Source organism: Trachurus trachurus (genome assembly GCF_905171665.1).
Source record: "Trachurus trachurus genome assembly, chromosome: 10".
In the NCBI taxonomy this organism is placed as follows: domain Eukaryota; kingdom Metazoa; phylum Chordata; class Actinopteri; order Carangiformes; family Carangidae; genus Trachurus; species Trachurus trachurus.
The window spans coordinates 1,541,199-1,554,049 of NC_139894.1; the positions used below are offsets into that span (position 1 = coordinate 1,541,199).

General features: G+C 42.1%; 2 protein-coding genes across 2 annotated transcripts in view; both read left to right on the forward strand.

Moving 5' to 3' along the window:
- Positions 1-12,851, forward strand: part of tgfbi (transforming growth factor, beta-induced) — a 280,474-nt gene that overhangs the window by 246,394 nt on the left and 21,229 nt on the right. The gene's annotated exons all lie outside the window — the stretch shown is intronic.
- The window catches only part of fat2 (FAT atypical cadherin 2), a gene marked incomplete at both ends in the record, with an annotated part of 141,756 nt that overhangs the window by 16,943 nt on the left and 111,962 nt on the right, over positions 1-12,851 (forward strand). Inside the window, 3 exons of the mRNA XM_083980395.1 lie at positions 267-325; positions 2,342-2,653; positions 5,016-5,223. Coding sequence (XP_083836521.1) covers positions 267-325; positions 2,342-2,653; positions 5,016-5,223 — 579 coding nt within the window. The remainder of the gene's footprint in view (positions 1-266; positions 326-2,341; positions 2,654-5,015; positions 5,224-12,851) is intronic.

Sequence of the window (12,851 nt, forward strand, 5' to 3'; positions counted from 1 at the left end):
TATACCAGCATTAACAACAACAACAACAGCAGCAGCAGTAACAACATCCCCTGACCTCTATGTATAGGCTGAGGTGTGAACAACAGTTGCTCCACACACACCCACACACACCTACAACAACAGAAAAAGTAACACTCCTGTGTGTGTGTGTTTATTTGTTTAGGAGTAATTAGCACTCTCACTTCCCAGGACTGAGACTCACACACACTAACTGCATCGATTCTTTCTCTCCCTGTGTGTGTGTGTGTGTGTGTGTGTGTGTGCAGGTGTTATCAGCACTCTCTCAGCCTTGGATCGGGAGGATAAATCAGAGCACAGCATCGAGGTGAGACTCTTAGAAACAACAACTCTTCCACTTCCCTTTGGATTGAAGCTGAAACAGGGAGAAAACAAATCCAGCTGTTCTGTTCTGCTCCAGACTCTAAATCCTCCGCAGCGCTCGTTGCTCCTCTCTGTTCCACTCGCTGTGTTTCACACCAGCACAGAGTGAGATGGAACAAACCGTCTCACAGGCTCATAAAGGGAAAAAATAAACTGTAAATCGGAGATTATATCCAGCCAACAACAACATAGAAACATGTTGCAGGAGTGGAAATGACTTTAATTTACCAACAAATATTCATTTTGTCAGAGCAAAACTTCAGCTCACTCTCTGAAGCCTCATTTACTAGACTTTATCTGCGTTTCTATTAGTCGTCTCTTGGAATTTCTCCTCAGTGAGTGAGTTTAACCGTTATTAATTCAATGCAAAAAAAGTATATAGTGATTATGTCATGAACACTTAATTTTTCCGGTTGTTTTCTGCAAAGTAAGTGGATAATTAAAGGATTTAAAGTGAATTAAGTTAGTTAGTTAGTAGACTTTATTATCCCCCTGGGGGGCAATTTGCCGTGCAGCTAGCAAAACAACACAAAATACTGTAAGATACAAACAGGGAAAAAACTAAAAGTTCAGTCCAACATTAAAAGACTTTAATTCTCCTACGTTTCTACGTGACATGTAATGTAGATTCAGTCATTCAAGCAATTTATTCTAACACGTGTGAGAACATTTTACAGAAATATGTTTAAGTTTAGTTCAGTTTTATTTATTTGCACCATAAAGATCCAGGACAAGTTCAAAAGCAGAAATGAAACAAGAACAGTAGATGGGTTTATACAAAACACCTCCCCTAAAAAATATGCAAAAATTCAAAAACAATTCAGCCAAAAAGAAAGCAATACAAGTGCCTTAATATAACAAAGAGTCAGAATACAAATATGAGCATGTAGTAAAAGTATAAAATGATTGTGCATGAGTGGGTGAGCATGTATAGATGATGATGATCTAATGATAACTACTAGGAAAAGAAACTATTGGGAGTTTCTATGAGATTATTTATTTATAACCTTTATTTAAACTCAGAAATATATTGAGGAGCAACCTTGTTTGCAATATAGCCGAGACAAAACACAAAACATTTGAAACATACAAGCCTATCCGAAATCTGAAATATCAAAAAGTATAGTGACAAAGATAAATAGAAAACAGAGAAGTCTAGAGTTAAAAGCACGAGCAGTTGGAGGTAAAATAAGATGCAGTTATGGATTTAAATTGTCCTAATGATAGAAGAGTGGTAAGATTCAGATGGTTTTGCAGAGTGTTGCAGGTTGCAGGTGCAACAGTAAGAAAAACCTGACCAGAGCTTCTCCAGATAGTTTCTAACGCTGCGTGTTTGTTAAAGAAGCATTATCGCAAATACAGCAGTAATAGCATAAAATAAGATGAATTATGCAAAAGATGGGTCGGGGGGAGCCATAACTAAATTTACAAAAAAAATCGCCAACAGTATAGTGTCCGTGGGGCAAATGCAGCATTTGTCTTTGTTATGATCCAAGCCGGCCCGGCGCTTGCTGCGTTAAAATGCACTTGGAACTCGCAAATCCGACCCCCGAACCGGACAAATATGCAACAGTAAATAGTAATGTAGCAGTGTTAGGCTGCTCACAGTCACTGCATCGCTGGTAGAACACTTTGTCTCCACGTCCCTGTGTCTTTCTTCAGCTGTCCTCTCAGCGTTATTAAGGAGGAGGACGTTGCAGTTGCTGTGGTTGTGCGCGAGTAGAGCTGCCGCTTCCACTAGCGAGTTTTCTTTTTCCCGCGATTGCACGTTCATTCAGCCTGGTGAGGGAGGAGGGGGGGGAGGACTAAACGAGGCTGCTCTCTCTCTCTGACAGCTGCCCACTTGTTTATATCTGATAAGCTCCGCCTGGCTCCATCTAGTGGCCGAATAAAGGATTTGGATTTGCGATAATACTCCTTTAACAGCTGAAGCAGAATAACGAGTCCTCTGCGTCCTCAGGTGATCGTCTCAGACAACGGATCTCCGTCCCTCCGCTCCACCGCCACCGTCGTGATCCGGGTTTTGGACGCCAACGACAACCGGCCGAAGTTCACGGACAAGCTGTTCCACGTGCGGCTGCCGGAGCAAGGCCGCGCGGCCGGCGGACAGGAGGTGTGCAGGATGATCGCCCGGGACGACGACGAGGGCTCCAACGCCGTGGTGACCTACAGGCTCCAGGACAACGCCGACGAGCGCTTCGAGATCGACCCCGTGTCGGGCGTGGTGACGTCTCTCGGCGATTTCTGGCCCGGAAACTACAGCATCCTCACGGTAGGCGTCCAGAACACACACACACACACACACACACACACACACACACACTCAGACTTTGTTGTGCTTCATTAAAGGGATAGTTCACCCTAGAATGATATTTCGCTCATTATCTACTCACCCTCATGTGGACTAAGGGCTGGAAGAATTATCAGAGTCCACCGTCCCTTCTCTGAGTTACAGGGGGTCTCGGCGTAGCAGTGAATTTCAATGCAACGGTTGCAAAGGGACACCGGAGCTCTTCGTAAAAAAACACACACAAAAAAACATCCAAATACCTCCATGATGCTCGTATGTAATGTCCGTCTTGTGCTGAAGCCCCAAATTGCGTAATTGTCCCGAAAAAAAATTAAATAAGTCTATATTTTAAGCTTGTTTGTAGCGGAAGCTTCTTGAAACTCCTCTTCCTGGTCCGTCCAAATCTCGCGTGATTTGCGCCGGTGTCAGTGCGGTTACTGCGAATCACGCGAGATTTGGACGGACCAGGAAGAGGAGCTTCGAGCTTACGAAGAGCTCTGGTGTCCCTTTGCAACCGTTGCATTGAAATGCACTGCTACGCCGAGACCCCCTGTAACTCAGAGAAGGGACGGAGGACTCTGATAATTCTTCCAGCCCTTAGTCAACATGAGGGTGAGTAGATAATGAGCGAAATATCATTCTAGGGTGAACTATCCCTTTAACGTGTCTCTGTGGAAGGTGTGGAGACTTTAAAGCCTTGACCGAGCCCACCAGCTCTGCTAAAGAGGTTAAATTACCCGTGCTTAATACGCTGAAAGGCACTTGACTAACACCTGCTCTGGGATCAGTGGGCATGCTCAGTCCTTGTCATCGCTGCACGTCGCTGAAGCCAGCAGGTTAATCAGCTACAGAAAGACTCGCTCGCTCACAAAGACGTCACAAAAAACTGTTTTTTTTTCTTCTTTTCTAACGCTCCTCTGAAGCTCAGAGCCGACCGCCATCGAGAGTCTCTCTCTCCACACGACGTTGTTGAGCATTTCTTTACAGGTAATTTAAGGATAAAGCCGGCGTTGGTCTGTTTTCTTTGCAAACAAAAAGCGTGAAAAGAACAAAACCAACAACGTGTGTTAGTCGGTCACACCTCAGCACGTCGGTTTGCATTCAACACGTAGACGTAGCTATTTACAGCAGTGAATATACACTGCAAAAACTCAACATATTACAAAATGTCATTTCTAGTCAAAACAAATCTCATTATACTTAAATCACATGAAAAGCAACTTGTTTTTAGACACTTTTTACTTCTTTCAAGCAGATTATCACTTGAAATAAGTAGAAAAATCTGATAGTGGAAGTTTTTCTTCCTTATTACAAGCACAAAAAAACATTTTTTTCTACTTATTTCAAGTGAAAGGAGGTTAGGGAGTCTTATTTTGTTTTAAGTGGAAAGAGATTAGTTTTGTCTAGAAACTAAACATTTTGACAAGAAATAAGACAAATATTCTCTGAAATATTTTGAGTTTTTGCAGTGTAGTGAGCATTTGTGTGTGTGTTCAGTGTGGTGTCACTTTCACTTTCACATCTGAACTTTTTAAATTCATTTTATCGGAAGTGACAAACAGGAATCAGAGCTTTTGTCGCTTTCTTTACTCCAAAAGATGTATCAAAATGTAATCAAAATAATGTCCAATTAAAATGATTTTTGATCGAGAGTCTCAACACGCTACAGAGACAGCTTAGTTCCTGCTGCTGTTTGTCTTTTAAATTAGTTCTAATTCACTTTTTACTCCTTTTACCGAGGTTTAGCTCATTATTTATGTATTTTAACTTATTTTATTGATTTTTTTTTATCTTTCTTTTTTTCTTTTTTTAACTTATTCACTGCTCCCTGTATCATGCTCTTAAAGGGATAGTTCAACATTTTGGCAAACTGGCCCATTGCCATAATCCCTATAGTCATAGCAGTAGGTTCGTTACCTTTAATTGTCGGTGCAAGCTATTTTTAGAACGGCGGAGCAGAGCCGTGAGCTGCTCAGAGCTACGCTACGGAGGCTCATTATGGGATTTCTTGGTTTCCCTCATCAAACTCGCGATTATGGCAATGGGCCAATTTGCCAACATGTTGAACTATCCCTTTAACATGGCATATTTATGGAGTATTTATTTTCGGATTTTGAACCACCATCAGTGAGCTTGATTTCCGTCCATGTCTTTGTCCTGTGTTGTTTTGTTTTTGTCTTTTTTAAATGGTGATGCTTCCTACTGCAAAACAAATCTACCTACAGGTTTAATAAAGTTCCCTGACCTGATCAGATAATCAATAATAACTCTACAGTCCAATCAAGCCTTTCTGTTTGTGTTGTTGATTAAAAACATTGTTATTGTGTTTGTGTCTCTTCTCCAGATCAAGGCGTCGGACCAGGGCAGCCCGCCGCGGTCGTCCACCGCCCGGCTGGACATCGAGTGGATGGGCCGCCCGCCGCCGTCCGCCGAGCCAATCACGTTCGACGAGCCCCACTTCACCTTCGCCGTCATGGAAACGGAGCCTGTCACTCACATGGTGGGCATCATAATGACGGAGACGCATCGGCTGCGCTGGTTTGACATCACAGGTGAGAGGAAACACACACACACACACACACACACACACACACACACAGAGAGTCCGGCCTCTATTGAGCTGAGTATTGATCAGAAGCTGTTTCAGGTGCGGCGAGAAAAACAGAATAAACTTCAAGCTCTGATGAAAAACAGAAACGAAGGTAATGATCTCTGAAAGAAGACAAACGATGGATAAAAAGAAAACTATTAGTCTTTATCGCCATCATTTTCCCATTTTGACAAAAAACAAGAGGAAGGAAATAAAACAGAAAGACCAGCTGAGATGAGAAGCGAGTCGTCTTCTGTGTGACGCTCGGCAGCAGCAGCAACACAGCAACATATTAGTAAATGATATCTGACATTCTCCATATTGCCACTTACAGCAAAGTGCTGACTTGTAAAGTGCCGACTCACAAAGGGGTTATAACCATCATCCATCCTTATGAGGCTCCGTGTAAAGAGGAGACAAGTTGTTTTCTAAAGGTCAGCAGAGTCCTGCAGCAGTCTGTGATATCAGATAAACAGAGTGAGTGTGTGTGTGTGTGTGTGTGTGTGTGTGTGTGTGTGTGTGTGTGTGAGCTCCTGCGATTTATTTCTCTGATCAACTTCAACCTTTTAAACTGCACTTAGTTGTTTCCTGAACAGTTTCCATCTGTTTGTTAAAAGCTTGTGACGGATGCTGCTGCTGTTGCTCCTGGTTGTTTTATGTTCAGGTCTCCTCCCTACGGTGGCCTGGAGGGGCAAACCAACATTACAAAATCCAAAACACTTTTACAAAGCTTGAGACAAATTTACATTTTAGAAAACATTTGGACATATAAAACAAAGTGACATTACCATAACACATTTACAAGTCCTTAAACAAATTTACATTTCAGAAAACAAATCAGATAGATAGATAGATAGATAGATATATAGATAGATAGATAGATAGATAGATAGATAGATAGATAGATAGATAGATAGATAGATAGATAGATAGATAGATAGATAGATAGTATATCTGAATATATAAAATGACTGCTACTTCTAATAAAAGATTTCAGAAATAGTGTTTATGTGTGCTTTTATTTTATATGTATATGCCACATATTCAAATCTAATATGCAGATACTTACATTAAAGCAGAAGTAAGCGATCCGGTCGTTTTGGCTAATGCTGCGTTCCAGGCAGGCTTTTGAAACCGTAAATTACAGCTTCAAGTCACAACTTACGACTTTGTAGCGTTCCAGGCAACCCACTCGTGTTTCTCCGACCTGTTTTACCGGTGAAAGTCACTATAACGGCCACTCGTAACTTCTGACACGTGAACTCGTACCAGATCGAACTGGTACGACTTCACAGGTCGGAAAAACACGAGTTTCCTTGAACGCACCATAACAGTCCTCGTCCCTACGTCGCCACATTCACGGCGTTCCTTGGCTGCACACACAGCCCTGCATGCCGTTCTCTCTCCTCATTGGATAAAAACTGTAGGATACGATAAATGTTTTCTCTTCGGCTCAGAGCAGAGCAGAGGGACTGAGAGACCCGTGTTTCAGACCAAACACTCTATGTAAGTGATTGCTGTCGGAAGATATAACTATTTAAGACTTATATTAACACAAATATATCACTTACTTCTGCTTTAAACTTTGATAAGGGGCCACCTGGTAAATATTTGAAGTGGGACTTGTAAATGTGTTATGGTAATGTAATTTTGTTTTATGATATGTAAAAATGTTTTCTAAAATGTAAATTTGTCTCAAGCTTCGTAAGTGTTTCGGATTTTGTAATGTTAGTTTGCACCTCCAGGCCACCGTACCTACTCGCTGTGTGTGTGTGTTTGTGTGTGTGTGTTTGTTTGTTGGCTAAACCTGAGAGAATCAGGTCAGAGCTCAGGAAGCCCGGTCCCTCTGAGGGCCACGGTGATTTATCTCCTCCGCCGTATTATTGTTGGAAACAACAGGAGGAAAGTTTGTGTGTGAACGGTGGTGAAACAACTTTCTCTGTTTGCTGCTGCTCTCTGGGCCACTTTCATTTCCTGCTGCGTCTGAGAAGTGAACATGAACATGGCGAACATGGCGAGCATGAGAGAGGAGGTGGAGAAGAAAAGCTCAGATGTACGAGGGTCTTTGAAGTGGTCTGACTCTGTTTTAAATGGACTTGATCATTTAATCCGTAGAAGAAGCTGTTTAAGGCTTAACACAAGTGGGAGGATGACTGTGTTTACTCTGACTGACACGCCTACACATTCACACACACACAACACAAAGACAACATTGTGGACAGAAAACAGTTTGTTCATCTGATTCTGAAGTTAATTTTATACACGTGTATAATAAATGTAAGACTTTATTTTTAGAGGATAGAGGGATCCTTATTACCAACAGAAATACAAAAACCAGAGTTCAGTCATTGATAGTACAAGATCATAACAGAGATACTAACAAGCTGCTCCAATGATATGACATGTTTCACTTCCTGTCTCCTAAAGTGGGCGTGGTCCCTCGTGTTGTGAACGTGTGCGTGGATTTATAAAAGTTGTAGGTAGAGGAAGGTGAGATATTTATATTTTTCTAATGATAACATTAAATATTTACACAGCTAACAGTCGTATTTAGCATGACGGAAATTATTATCGCGGACGTTTGTGAACGTTTGTTTGACATTGCCGAGGAGATCTGTGCCCAATCTCGCGTTCTTTTTTTTTGCAGTTTATTTTTTTGCAGTTCATTTTCTCCTGATGTGTTCGTCTGAAAATCGCCATTTTCGTGTCAAAATGTTCAGAAGAGATTTGGCTTGTGAAAAATGAGTCCAATATTTACTCAAAGGGACAACGAGGAGTTTTCACACTACATTTCCCATGAGCCTTCCTGCGCGCACGGTGAAATTCTTGGACCGGAGCAAGACGGACGAAAGCAAAAACATTTGCCAAGAATGTTTTCATTCATCAAGAACTAAAGTCGGAGGTTGGAAGACGATCAGATTCCGTCGTAGTTCCGACCATAAACGATGCCGACTAGCGATCCGGTGGCGTTATTCCCATGACGTCCACAAAACAGAAAGTATGAAATGCTGGGCGAGTTGACCACTAAATAATATTATCAAAATAACTATAAAGACAAAACAATATATTTATCGAAAATGGAGCCATTAAAGTTTCTAAGCCGTCTTTGATCGTAATAGAAAAACATGATACGATGTAAAGACGCCCATTCACACATAATCGCACACTCTACACCGGCAAAAACCCCTCTGCAGTAACACACATATTATTACCTATTTATGAGCTGTTAATGCTTTAACACTTGTTTTGAGGCCGTGCAGCTTTCTGTTGTTTTAAAAGCTACAGATGGGTCGGTCAGGACAAACTAGAGCTCGATAAATAACACAATCTCACCATCACAGAGGCTTAAGTGTTCCTAGAGTGATGGATGAATAGAGGGAGAGGAAAAAAAGGTCTTGGTGTCAGTGGTATCAGCAGGACGTTTTCTCTCTGTGAGGATAAATCAGCAGCGCTCCTCCTCTCATCACCTGCCAGATCTCTGCAGGAGGGACGAGTGGCCATCCCTCCCTCTTCCTGCTCTCCCCTCTCCTCCTCCTCCTCTTCATCCTTATCACTGCATTCTTCCCTCTTTCATCCCCAAACTGTACGAGAAGCCTCGTGACCGCCTGAGCTTTTTCACTCCAGAAAAATAAACTGAGGTGTTCGTTCGTCTCGTTGTTTTTTTTTTCCGAGCCTCTCAGGAAAACTGGTCGGCTGCTGCCAGGCCGTTTCCTGCCAGCCGGGTCGGTCGGTGTCGTGTGCAGAGAGAAAGTCCGAGGTTCCTCCTGTTCGTTCGCCGCGCTGTGCCAAACGCCGGTGCCGGTGCCAGAACCCGACAGAACACAACAGACTCTCCGTGCTCGGCCGCCCGAGGGGACGTCCAGCTTCGCTCGTCACGAAGCGCGAGGAGGAGACCTGGTCGACCCCGAAGCCTGAACACACGCTTTGTAAATAAAAACCACAAAATGATTCAATAAGTGGAAACAGTAGAAGAAAAGAGACGTGTTTTATTTAAAGTAGTTTCCAGAACGTGTCTCCTCCTGCGTCGCCTCTCGTTCCCAACATGTCTGAACTCCACTCGGCTTCTTAAAGGGATAGTTCAACATTTTTGAAAATTGGCCCATCGCCATGATCCCCCTAGTAATAGCAGTAGGTTCGTTACCTTTAATTGTTGGTCCAAGCTGCTTTTAGATCGGGGGAGAAGAATACCGAGCGGCGCAGCTACACTACGGAGGCTAATGGAATTTCTTGGTTTTGCTCATCAAACTCAGCAAATACACAACCAAAAAACTCAAAAACGCTGTGGTGGACAAGTTGTGACCTGCACATTCACCACGCTATGAGATAATAGCGGAAAGTTAAGAGAAGTGAAGCAAATACTCAGAACTACTTTCTTCAGTGAACCACTGGTCGGAGGGACACAGTGTGCGCACCTCAGCCAGTGCCGTAGTATACGGACGTATCTGCAGTAAACAGGCGCTTTTGAAATCACTCCGCCGAGCAGCCGTCTAGAGTGTAAAGTCCGACTTTGCCTCTAAAACAACTCCATCTCGCAACTTTCCGCTATTATCTCATAGCGTGGTGAATGTGCAGGTCACAACTTGTCCACCACAGCGTTTTTGAGTTTTTTGGTTGTGTATTTGCTGAGTTTGATGAGCAAAACCAAGAAATTCCATTAGCCTCCGTAGTGTAGCTGCGGCGCTCGGTATTCTTCTCCCCCGATCTAAAAGCAGCTTGGACCAACAATTAAAGGTAACGAACCTACTGCTATTACTAGGGGGATCATGGCGATGGGCCAATTTTCAAAAATGTTGAACTATCCCTTTAACCAGGTGTCTCGACTTTACAACTGATCTCTTTTGGTCCGTTTTCACCTCCTGTTGTCACGACTCAGCAGCGTCAGAGCATTGGAAACCGAGACTTGTGCTTGGAAATGTGCTGGACCGGTTTCAGTTTGAACTCCTCAGGTGTTGTGTTTTCATCTCTGAGACCTTTGAGATGATGATGATGATGATGATGATGGAGACGCCAACAGTCACTTTGATCAGCCTCCAGATCAACTTCCAGTGGGTTTTTCTCCAGGATTTTAAGACAGAAAAACAATCTACTTCCAGTTTAATAATAATAATAATAATAATAATAATAATAATAATACATTTTATTTATACAGCGCTTTTACAGCTCTCAAAGATGCTTTACATAAAACCAAATACAGAGGAAATGAAATACAAAAAAATACATAAGTACGGTGGCCCAGAGGTGCAAATCACACAAGAGAAAACACAATAGTAATTTGTCATTGTGTTTTCTCTTTTTGCCGTTGTGTTTTCTCTTTTGTTGTTGTGTTGTTGTGTTGGCACCTCGGGGCCACCGTACATACAGTAAGTGCTCAGTGCAAAGTAGTAGAAGTAAAAAAGGAGAAAGGAAGAAAATAAATGAAAAGTACATAGAAGGACAAATAATGTGCAATAACTATGTTTGTAATTATGAAACCTGATGGGGGGCAGAGAGAAAGACTGCTACTGTTGCAGGTTAAAAGCAGATTTAAGCAGATTTTGTGGGAAATAACGACATCTGAGAGCAGAAATATAAAGTAGAGAATTGAATTTTAGCTCAAAATATTGCTAAAAAAACCCCACACGACTTATTGTTTGAGTTGTGTTTTTATTTTCTCAAACATAGGAAGTGATTTTAAATAAAGTTTCTTCACCTGGAAATAAATATTTGGAATCCAAATGCATGAACCTGTAGAAGACGTTGTCAGTCAGTTGCATCATAGTGTTGATCCAGGTCCAGGTGGAGTAGTTACCTAACATTGATCAGATATGATCTACAAGCAGACATTTGCCTTGAGAGGAATTAGCAGCTGCAGCCACAGCATGAACCTCGCCATCGTCGGGTTAAAAAATGATTTGATTTATATTTTTAACAAGCTGCTCTCGGTGGATGTTGGTCTCTGCGGTGGTTTGCAGGAGCTCTGACGGCTCCGTGTTCAATCAATCACAGCTCAAGTGTTTTGTTGCAGCGCTGGATAATTGTGCAGCGCTTTTCTCCGTGTGTGGTCTGCGAACATAACTCGGTAATTATCACTGATGGCCCGTCACGCATCATGTCGGCTCATCCTGCTCTTCTTATCTTCTCTTCTCTCTGGCTGTGGTTTTCAACAACTTGACGCTACGGACTCATTCACAGTGAGTTTATTTCGGTCCTGTAATCAAGTACACACATCCATAAACAACATTTAAACATAAATAAACAACTAACAATAATTCATTTCTTTTTTTCCCCTAAAGTATAAATCCAAAACAAAACAAATGTACCTTGACCCAAAAGGCTGAAGCTTCAGCTAATTTTGCCTCCCAAGTTTCTGTCAGCTCATTTTAGAAATTAAGAAAGAACAAAACGAGTTCAAGCACACCGGTGTTCATAATTCTGTTTTATAATATTATTTTTAAATACATTTTTGAATCTATTAAGTGTGTTATATATTTTCATTTATACCGGTATGTCTAAATTATTCCACGGAGTGACCTTTAATTGATTAATATACATCTTTGTTTGTGCTTTTTGTTTTTCTAAACATACAAATCTCTCTTCGTTCATATTAACTGGTTCGAGTCTGAAACATCCTCTGGACACCACCTGAAAACATATGATTATTTACTTTATACATAATTTGAGCCGTTTTAAAGTCCACCATATCATTGATTTTTAAAGGGATAGTTCAACATTTTGGGAAATTGGCCCATTGCCATAATCCCTATAATCATAGCAGTAGGTTTGTTACCTTTAATTGTCGGTGCAAGCTATTTTTAGAACGGTGGAGCAGAGCTGCGAGCTGCTCAGAGCTACGCTACGGAGGCTCATGAGATTTATTTTGTTTTAGAGGTAAATACAGAGACTGCTTACTGAAAAACTGTTCCTGAAGGCAACACACATCAGCGGTTTTGCATGAATTTCCCTCTAAAACAACTCTGTCTGGTAACGTTGTGTTATTATCTCATAGCGTGGTGAATGTGCAGCTCACAACTTGTCCACCAGAGCGTTGTGGAGTTGTTGGATTGTGTATTTGATGAGTTTGATGAGGGAAACCAAGAAATCCCATAATGAGCCTCCATAGCGTAGCTCTGAACAGCTCACGGCTCTGCTCCGCCGTTCTAAAAATAGCTTGCACCGACAATTAAAGGTAACAAACCTACTGCTATGACTATAGGGATTATGGCAATGGGCCAATTTGCCATAATATTGAACTATCCCTTTAAGGTCTGAGAGACTAATTAGTTTGCTGACTCATGATAATCAGCCGTGTGAGTGAGTCTCCTTATTGTATTGTATTTTGTTTTTCACTACATGAAGACACCTCTGGCTTTATTCTCCTCTCTGCCCATTGGGTATCACTGACCCCCATCTCAGCCGCACAGCACATGTGGGCTGTTGTGCCTCAGGACCCCCCCTCCCTCATACCGATATGATCAGATTTTCATCGCCCCCTCCTCCTCTCCAGCAGCAGAAACCAGATGCCTATCGCCACCGCTCTCTGGCCGCGAGATAACTCGGAGACAAATGAAGACTTCCCATGCTGTCAGAATAATTTAAAACACCTCCTGTGAA